The sequence below is a fragment of the Rosa chinensis genome, chromosome 2, assembly GCF_002994745.2.
Source record: "Rosa chinensis cultivar Old Blush chromosome 2, RchiOBHm-V2, whole genome shotgun sequence".
NCBI classification, from domain to species: Eukaryota; Viridiplantae; Streptophyta; class Magnoliopsida; order Rosales; family Rosaceae; genus Rosa; species Rosa chinensis.
The window spans coordinates 62,621,956-62,632,258 of record NC_037089.1 but is presented as its reverse complement, the minus strand read 5'-3'; the positions used below and the strand labels follow the sequence as shown (position 1 = coordinate 62,632,258).

The following is a 10,303-nucleotide window of genomic DNA, read 5'->3' as shown; positions in this document are numbered from 1 at the left end:
TTATTCTTGCACTTTTAGAAGCAAAATCATCAATTATGTGCTCAAGCTCAATATTTTTCAACATATTCTTTTCAATACTCAAGATTGCTAAACCATTCAACCTTTTCAACATATCCAAATCTTTTGAGTAAACCAACCATTTTCTATCGGAAAGTTCACCATTACTCATCTTTTGAGAAAAATAATCCAATGAGAACCCCCTATTTAGATTATCCTTAGGAAAAACAATATTGGTTTCTCTAATAGGACCTTTTTCAACAAGCATATCTCTCATTTTTCCATCTAAACTTTCCCAAACTCTAGGATCATATATATTCAAAGGTATTGTACCTTCTAAAGGTTCACTCACACGATTTATTTCAATATTCTCACTTTCAAGCACATTTGTTTCTTCCATATTTTCTGTTTGATCATTTTCATGTTCACCTATATTCTCACTTTCAAGCACATTTGTCTCTTCCATATTTTCTGTTTGTTCATTTTCATGTTCACCTATATCAGTTACCTCATTTTCGTTCTCATCTATATGTTGAACTCCTTGGGTTACCTCATTTTCACCTTGATTTTCCGAAGAAACACATCTTTTGTTAAAAAATTTATCTAAAGAACCTCTTTGGGAGCTTATAAAATCTTCTTGCTGTTTTTTTCTTTTTCTTTTTTCACTACCAGAAACATATTTCTTAGGAAACATTTATAAAAAACAAAAGGAAAAATATCAATCGAACAATAGAAGTATAGAACCTGGATATGAGAAATCTAATTTGCTGTCAACGCCTCCCTCCTTGAGTGATTTGTAGGACTCCTGGCAACTTGCCTTTACTGCTCTCACAAATTGCAGTTGGAAATTCTAATAGAGAAGCCAAACATTCATCAGAGTTAGACAATTAAACATCAAAATAGAAAACCATTACTGGATCAAAGGAACTGATGAAACCGTTTTTATGCATCAAGTTGGCAAGTTGCAGACTTGCAGGCTGCAGCAAGGAAGAAGAAAGGAATTTGAAGAATGAAGATGAAGAAAGGAAATAAATAAGGAATCTGCCGAAGAGAAAATCCAATGCTGTCTTGAGTGTCTTCCTTCTTTTTTGCTCATGCTGTTTTGTTTAATTGCACGCTTGCAGCAGCCCCTATATGCTGCCACAAGTGAACTGCCCAAGAGACATTCCCTTCACTTTTGCTGCTTAGTGCTTAGATTAAACAATTGCCCATCATTCCATCAATGCAAAATATAATTAAAAATTGCACTCTTGCTTTTCCTTTTCTCATGTTCCTAACAGAAAGACTACTTTTTTTTTTTTCCGGTCTACTGCCATCAAATTTAGGCCCCCTATCTACTGCCACAAAATTTGGGCCCTGGGCTATCGCCCTGCCTGCCCTGGGCCAGGGCCGGGCCTGCTAACCTATGGGTTCATCCAAATTGGCAACTATAGTTAAATGGTGCAAAGTGCAGTTTAGCCTTTAATTATGGGAACTGAAATTGAAAAGCTTACCAAATAAACGATTTTAAAGAGATGGATCAAAGATAGTGTTTTACCGATGAAAGCGGCGACTATGCGTCAGTCGGAGAATCTTCCGGTGGGATAGTAGAAGAAGGTTTCTCCATATGGCCAGCTATTGCTGCGTCTAGTTCTATGGTAATATTAGGAAGGTATATATCCATTGTTGCCAGCCTCAAATAGCGAGTCTCTGAACACAAACAATGCCACCTTATAATGATCATCATGTTCTATACTACTATTACTACTACCAGTATAATGACTATGATGGCCATTGTCATGCCCCTAGCTTTTAACACAAATAAAAATCGATGTATAATTTCATAATTATACAAGCGTGATAGTTCAGTCATCAATACAATATACCTGGAAAACTTAGGTGGTGTTCGGTAACGTTTTCAGGTCATCTTTTTCATTTTATAAAATGAAAATGGCTTGAAAATGCGTTCGTTGGTCTGTTTTAAAAAATGCAGAAAATAATTTTTTATTTTACTCGTAAAACAAGAAAACGACAAATAGACATTTTCACCTTTTCATTCTCATATTTTAGAAAACACGGAGATATATTTTCCAAAACAAAGAAAAAAAAAACGTGCTCTCTTATTCCATATTCTCACGTCGCTCTCTTCTTCTCAGGTCTCTCTCTCATCTCTAGTCGCCATCTTCTCTCGTTTTTGAAAATTGTTTTAAGAATAAGCTACCGGACACATTTTCGGATCTCAAAAATCCAATCTTGTTTTCTCTTTTTTATGTTCAAAATTGGTTTTTGAAAAATCATTTTTAAAAATGTTACCGGACAAACCCTATCATTTTAAACCAAGTACATATTGATGCCCTGAACCCACTATGTCAATACAGACCCGCTCCACAGAGTCATATATTACACAAGCTTACGAATTAAATTGTCACAACAAAATAAAACGTAAATGCTCCTCAAAGCTACTACAAAGGAAGTCTTTCCAACGGTAAAGTCACAAAACTGGCTTCCTACCTTATAGCTGTAAGCACGCGATCTCAGCTTTAGCCACGATTGTCCTGACCTGCAGGATTAACCCCTTCATCATTGAATAGTGTACCAGGTTGCCACACAACAAACCCTGTAAGCTTATGAAAGCTTGTATGAGTAAACTCAAAACCACAAAGCAGAAACATATTCTTAAGACACCTCAACATAAACAACGATAAGCACATTACTCACAATTACAACCATTTGTTTCATAAACTTCCATAACATGCTTACGTAGGTCAACTCTTGACTAAAACCACATACTCAGATTCTCAACCTAGCATTCAATTACACAAATTCCAGTCAAACGAAACCTCCTCAAGTAATGTTTGGAAATCCTTTGACGCACAACGGCGAGTCACAAAGATCACACTCATTTCCTTCCTACCGGAAGCCTTTGTCATCAACATGACAAAAGCGAAAATAATGAATCACCTTCCTATCCTAACACAAAGTGCAATTGTCACCACTATGGCCTTTAAGATCAATCAACCCATAAATCAATAAAATCAAGAAGAAAACAAAAAAAATCACAATTCAAAACAAGCAAAACAATTCATAGTAACCCCTGCGTACAGTTTTAGTTCAGGAGGTCACATTAAGACAAGCAATTCAAGTCATAGTAATCATCATAACCTCACACTCTGATATCTGTAGGTAGCTCCGACCATCACCGCAGTCCTCTCGATCTTTGTTAACTTAATAACAATTCAACTACACTACCGAGCAGTCATCACACAGATTTCATGGGTCATCACACGTACAACAATCATCTGATTGATCATCATACAGATTTCACCGGTCATCACACAGATAGCAATCATCCAACTGATCATCACACAGATTTCACCGGTTATCACACAGATAGCAATCATCACACAGATTCCACCGGTTATCACATAGATTCCACCGGTCATCATAAAGATTCATCACACTGATATCATCGATTTATCACACAGATATTTCTACACAAGCTTTACATGACAATCATCACAAAGATTCATCACACTGATATCATCGATTTATCACACAGATATTTCTACACAAGCTTTACATGACAATCATCACAAAGATTCATCACACTGATATTCCTACACAAGCTACCATATCTTAAATCTCAATTAAGACGGTCCTACTAGACTCATGGTATCTCAACACATGAAATTCTACAATCACAACTCTACACAATTTCACCATTCTCGAGCAATAATGAACTCATTTTAAAATATTGTTCACATCACAAAGAAGCCACCAATACATATATATATATATATATATATATATATATGTATATATACGTAGTCATCCACTCAGAAATGCAACTAATACCAACTATAGTCATAGTTACACTACTAGAAATCTGTTCATAGACATCGCATGTTTTGAATCGGTCATACTTGCACACGATGTAAAAAAGTAATCTAACATCGTTTTACGAAAATACCGATTTAAATGTATGTCATTAACATCAGTTCTTAAAATGACTAGTGTTAAAAGTTTTGTTCGAAAATTTGCGGGAACCTATTTTTGCAAAAAGCGCCAAGTGTTTAAGTGAATTGAAAGAAGCGGGTTCTAAAACTCAAAATTCTCACAATTAGAAAAAAAAGCGCCCAACCCCAAAACAGAAACAGAAACCCTAACTCGAGCTCTATCTCGACTCTCGACCTCCTTTCTGAACCATACTCGAGCTCCTCCTCCTTAGTCGCCGCCATTGTTACCCTCATCACCTCCTTCATCTACCTCCTCGGCTTCGTCTAGTCCTTCATCTCACGTGCCTCCCACTACGACAACGAGGTGCTCATCAATTTTAGCTGCTTCCCTCCCCCAACCAAATCCAAATCCGTCCACACCGACCCCAAGCCGTTCTAAATGACGGCGTTCCTTCTTAGTCTCTCAAATTAAAGCTCGGCGACTGCAATATCATAGTGGCGATTCAGTGCGAGTGGCTTCAGAGAACGACTGGGAGGTCACTGTAGGGTTTACCTCTCGAAGGTTTCGATTACGACTCCATTCTTGGACAGTGCTGCGAGTCGCCGGTCGGAGACGAAGTAATCTTTATAGGTATGATTGTTTTTATGGGCTATTGTTTTCATTTGGGTGAAATTATTGTATGGATTTGTGGGCTATTGTTGAAGTATGATTGTTTTTGTTTAGAGTTTAAGAAGCTCGAGTTTGTGGGTGGGTTGAAGAACTTTGAATTTTTGGAGAAAGTCAAGTCCAGCTTGGGTACGTGCTCTCGCTTGCTTCCAATCTTTGTACCAATTGAAATTGTGAGCTATGCAATTTTGGTTTTAATTGCTTTATTCTATGATTTGTATGGTCACCTTGAGTTTGAACTGTTGATTTTGTTATGCTTTAGAGATTGGGTGGTCTGGAGTTGACTGGAGAGGAACAGAGTTTGGAGTTAATTGCTCCAAAAGTTCAGAACGTAGGGTATATATTCTTTGGTTTTCTAAGAGTCCAAGTAGTTTAGATTGAAAGGATTTGGTTTTGCCACTCTAGGTAGTAATGGGTTCCTAGTATTTGATCGAAAATCTTGTTAGGTCCAACAAGTTTGTGCTGAGTTTGTTCTGATGACCAGTTTGTTTTGTGTTTTATGACTATCTAATGTTGGTTCTTATTGCAATATGCCACGTGCAGTTCTCAATTTGCACTCAATTTATACATTCTTTTCCATGAGTTGGTGGGTCGACTGGCTTCCTTGTTGTATGGAGAGGAAAAAGTAAGAACTTTGTCCCTGCCTTTTGAACTGTTTTCTTCTCATGTTTGTTGAGATTTTGTTTTATCGTATTGATTTTTATGCAATTGTTCTGAGCCAAATTGTTGTTGATTACAGGTGAGGGTATTTTATGCTGTTTGGATCTTTCTTGGTCTCATCTATGTTATTACTGAAACCATTCTGGTTTATGCTCTGTCAAGAAAGTATGGAAAATGTCTTGCCTCGTATACTTGCTATGCTTAACCAGAGGTTGTTTCTCTGCTAGTACAAGTACGTGGCTCTTTTTCTTCTTGCTCAGCTTTTTGTTTTTATTTTTTTCCGAGTGTTATTTCACTTGCTTAGAATAGTTAGAACATTGTGAACTTGATAGGGAGTTTTTGGTGTGGAATTCATATATTGTACATGCAGGGGTTTGTTATGTACAAAGTGAAGCATTGGAAATATTGTAAAGTCTTTTGATTAGAACATTGTGAACTTGATAGGAAAATTTGCCATATATTGTACTTATTGGGGTGACTGTTTTAAGTAGAAATGATTTACACATATTATCAATTGCTCTTAGTACTACCATAATTTCTTTATGATAGTATTTTGCTCTTAAAAATTACAGTGCCTGCTGTTTCTGATGCAACATGGCAGTCACTCGTCCTTGATGCCGAATTACCTGTTTTGGTTGAATTCTGGGCCCCATGGTGTGGTCCATGTCGTATGATCCACCCTATAATTGATGAACTGGAAAAGCAATATGCTGGGAAGCTCAAATGTTACAAAGTAAGCACCGATGAGAGTGCTTCAGTTGCAACCCGATATGGGATCCGAAGCATCCCCACTGTCATCTTATTCAAGGATGGTGAGAAAAAAGAAGCAGTTATTGGGGCTGTTCCCAAATCCACATTAACCACCAGCATAGAAAAGTTCTTGTAGAAGTGGTAAGTAATGAAGGTCTTTTCTGGAGCTAAGTTGTGTCTTGTATCTGTTTCTTCTCCTTTTAGATTTTGCTCCTTCTCTCAGAGTTTAGATACTTGTCTCTCAAAATAAACTGACCTCCTCTGCTGTATAGTTATTTGGAAGAATCTGTATATATTTTCCATTTTCAGAGAATGCTAGTAACGTTATATATTTATCCATCTGAATATCCCTTTTAAAACTGCAGTTGGTGTACTTTTGAATATTTTTGGCATCCTATCCGTATGATGTGTTTCTTTATGTTATGATTGAAGATCATAGTGCATTGCGGTAGAACTATGCATGTAGGAATTACATGGATTCAAGTTCTTGCAGGTAAGAATAGATATGACCTTATGCATGGAGTGACTTATAGTTGAACCAGTTGAACAAACTTATAGATCGATCAGATTAGATGCTTTTATGGTCATCATGAACTTCAATATACTATTGGTTACATAAACTTATGGTCTTCATGACTGCTTTATGGTCATCATAAGATAACTCTTCATAACACACAGGAAAACTGAAATGGAAAACAAAAGCTCAATTTCATTTAAATTCTTTTCAAATTTGTTATTGATCAGCAAGAAATGCATGCATAACTGAACAATAAGTTTTTCAGCTATTCAGTATAATGATTTTCCATTGTTGTTTTATTCAATGAATTTCCAAATGGACATATTCATGTACTTGATTAATTCTGTGGCACGCTTGTAAGTAGTTTTCTCCTTCTCTGTTTTTTTTTTTTGCTTTGGATTTATGGATAATGTAATATTTCTAATATGGTTTTGCCGTCATTGTTGTTTAGTTATCCATGTACAATGAAAAGCTTGTCTCGAGCAATGCTACATTAGAGGCTTCTTTTAGCCCAGATGGGATGTTTGTTATGTTAGGTATGCATGTCTCCTGTTACATATTTCGTTTGGGGGCACAACGTATCTTGTTTGTTGTTGTCACTTGTTTGCTATTATGCTCAGTGGGCATAAAGTTCCTAAATATTTATGTCCTGTGATGAAATTCTGGAAAGCATGCTTGTGATTGCTGTTAATGAACTGCATTTTTGAATATTATATGAAGACAAACTCTCTATGTTGCCGTCTCTGGAAGTTGTGCGTTTGTTGCTGCATTCTTTTTCGTCTGGAGATAAACTATTAAACTACTCTCTGATCTATGCATTTGTTTTTATGCAGCTTAAAGAGAGAAGATAAGTGAGGCTAATCAAGGTATGCTTTGGATCTACATATGTGATTAATCTGGAGGTTGCTTGGGCTCCATTTTGTTTAAGGAAAAGAGATTTTGTGTGGGACACTAATTTTATACTTTTTGTTCTTTTGGAAAGTCTCTTTTGATATTGAAATGTTGACGTGTTGTTGTGGAGGAACCAAAAGATATCAGCTAGTGTTTTAACTGCTGCAACTTTTGTTTGGGTGCTCTTTGAATGGCTCAATTATCATTTCTTGACTCTTGTGGGTTTTGCTTTGGTTCTAGGTATGCTTGCTCAATTTCTTGCAACAAAATTGGTTCAGAACTTGTTGCATCCTTGGAATAAATTTAAATTGGCTTTTCAATATATGCCTTGGATGATGCTGCACTTCAACACACCCTTTGTCAGATGGTGTGTTAAATTTCTTTATGCACTTGATTAAAGTTTGAAGATGGTGTGACTTTCAACTTCTTCTTTTTTGGTTCTGCATTTCATTTGCATCATGACACATTGCACCCAAGAAATTTACTTGTCATTCTTTTAGACTGTCTGTTTATCTTGGAGTTGGCTGCTACCCAGTTGTATTTAATCTTGACAAACTTGTTTGCTTTGCAGGCTCCAAACAAGGATAGCAGCTGCAGTGTCAGAAAATGCCATAGTTCTGAGTTTTAAATCGAGGGTGAGTCCCCTGTTTATTTCTTTTAGTTTCTTTGCACTAGTTGTGCTTTTTTTTTTTTTTTTGAATTGGTACTCTGTCAACTCCCCCGAAAACATTTAGTTCACAAAATGCTTTGATTTGTTTGTGAACGTAACCATACAAAGTACCAAAAGCTGGGGCTAACTGAACTCTTTTGTGCAGGTCTTTTGCCATTCAGTATAGGTGGATCTATAATTTTCATTTCATTAATTTATGTGTGTTTACATTTGGTAAAGTCCAGTTATATTAGTATTGAGATTCACTACCTTTTTGGTACCTTTTAAGCTCAGTCATGTCGGTATTTCTTTTTGTTGAGTTTAGTAATACTAGAAATCATTGTCATTAGGTTTATGTTGCACTGTGAAACTGACTTTGTCATTCTCTTGCAGGGCCTTGGATTACAAGTTGTGAAATATTTGGCTGCCAAATATGAAGAGCTAGGGTGTGAAGTGAAATGGATGTGCAAGCCTGATAAGGTGATCTAGTCACATTGGTCTGGTTACCGCTGTTAACTTCACTTCATGTGAACCTTTAGCTTAATATATATTTCTCTTGCACTTGACTACCAAGATGAATTTTGAGCAAGGCTACTTTTTGCTTTGAAGCAAAGTTTGGCGTAGAAATTTTGTAAATTGTTGCTCATATGTTTCTAGGCTATATTTTGTAGGTTTTGGGGTTTTCTTTTGTGACATATGTTCAATCATGAATTTGGAAAGAAAATTAATGGAAAGCCCCAATTTTTGGATGATTATGAAATGCATTTCTTTTTCCATGCAAATTTAGCTCATCACGTTTGTCAAAATGAAGTGATGTATATAAAAGCATAACAAAACAGTAATGCCAAAGAAAACGAAGTCACTTGAGAGATTAGAAATCAGTATCAAAATGAAAATCGATGTCTTATGATTATTAATGTATCGAGTTCTGTCCACATAACCGATGTACTCAAAACCAGTGCACATCAATTTTACAAAACAAAAGCGATGTCTACAATGAAACAACACATCGTTCTAGAAAAAGCAAGTGATCTACATAAAACCATTGAACATCGTTTTGCTTAAATGAAAACGATGTGCTGTGTTAAATGAAACATCAGTCCTTAAAAAAAAATCGATGACGCCTTGTTAATGCCTAAAAGTCCAGTGGTAGCTGGATCTTAGTTAACACTGATCCGGTGGGCGGATCGATATTTGTGTTGTTATTGTTGCTCCCGTTACCTGTCAAGTAAAATACAATGGGCGTCAGAGGGAGACCGCGCAGGGCGGTCTTCAACTCTCCGATACCTAAGTTAGTCATTGTACTTATGTTGACAAAGTAACAGTAGGAAAGTATATTGAATGCGTAATTAATGAGGAGAGAGGAGAGAACCTTTTATAGGTGAGGAAGAGACTGATCTTGTCTTTGTTTTCGATGTGGGACTGATATGCTTCAGTTCTCAGTTTCAGAAGCTTCTGATGCCATCTTGGCGCGGCGCGTGGCGGCGCGTCGGTGGCGATCTGGAGGCGGTCCGATGCTAAGGTTGTAGCCCGTCTGGCGGTGTGTCTGCATGTCATTCCTTCGGTTGGAATTAGTACCTTTGGCGGTACAATGAGCATGACCCATTATAGCTAATTATGCTTGCAAATGTACATGTATGTACAAGTCCCCCAAGTCCCCAGTCAAGGAGGGCAATCTTGGTTGGGGAGTTGTTCGGCGGTTTGAAGCGTTTTCCTCCGCTAGACTTTGCAAGAGCATAATTAGCGTCAGTGCGTTGTCAACCGTTGGTTTTACTGAGCAAACGCTTTATACCCTTTCTGGTGGGCCTCTGCTGGGCCCCCCAGGGAGTCCCCCACTCCCCGGCGAAGATAGACCTCCGGACGGTCGGCAAATTGTTTGATGAGGGGGAGCTGCACGGAGCAGAGGGTGTTGGGTAGCGAGCCCAATGTTTAGCACCCAAATGACGGGGGTCAACGTGCCTGATCAGGGCCGTCGTAGACTTTTTGACTGGTCCCCGTGTCCCGTAGGGACGGTCTGACGGTAACCCCGCGTGGCCTCGGGATTTTCCGTTTGGCGGACATCCCCCCGCTGGATGCAGGGGGAAGCAGTGTCTGGTAGGCGTGCCTAGCGGTACCCACCAGAGGTGTATAGCGAAAGACGCCCCGCTTGCAGGATAGCAAGGGAGAAGTTCCGCTGGGGGGGGGGGGTTTCGCTCAGCGGAGACTTCGTCACTTGGAGAATGACAAGGGAGAAGTTC

General features: G+C 38.0%; 1 protein-coding gene and 2 long non-coding RNA genes across 3 annotated transcripts; 2 read left to right on the top strand and 1 right to left on the bottom strand.

Moving 5' to 3' along the window:
- Positions 1-263: 263 nt before the first annotated feature.
- Positions 264-1,369, bottom strand: LOC121051198. Its single transcript, XR_005805337.1, has 2 exons — positions 935-1,369; positions 264-847 (listed from the first exon to the last, which is right to left on the bottom strand). It is a non-coding gene; the product is annotated as an uncharacterized LOC121051198 (long non-coding RNA).
- Positions 1,370-4,384: 3,015 nt separating this feature from the next.
- On the top strand, positions 4,385-5,230 carry LOC112185614. The gene is made up of 3 exons (XR_002930349.2): positions 4,385-4,563; positions 4,657-4,728; positions 5,143-5,230. It is a non-coding gene; the product is annotated as an uncharacterized LOC112185614 (long non-coding RNA).
- A 567-nt stretch (positions 5,231-5,797) lies between these two features.
- Positions 5,798-6,370, top strand: LOC112189658 (thioredoxin M-type, chloroplastic; the record flags this gene model as incomplete). The annotated part of the gene is made up of 1 exon (XM_024329006.2): positions 5,798-6,370. A coding segment is annotated over one exon (348 nt), but the record flags the coding sequence as incomplete, so codon positions are not given.
- Between the last annotated feature and the right edge of the window lie 3,933 nt (positions 6,371-10,303).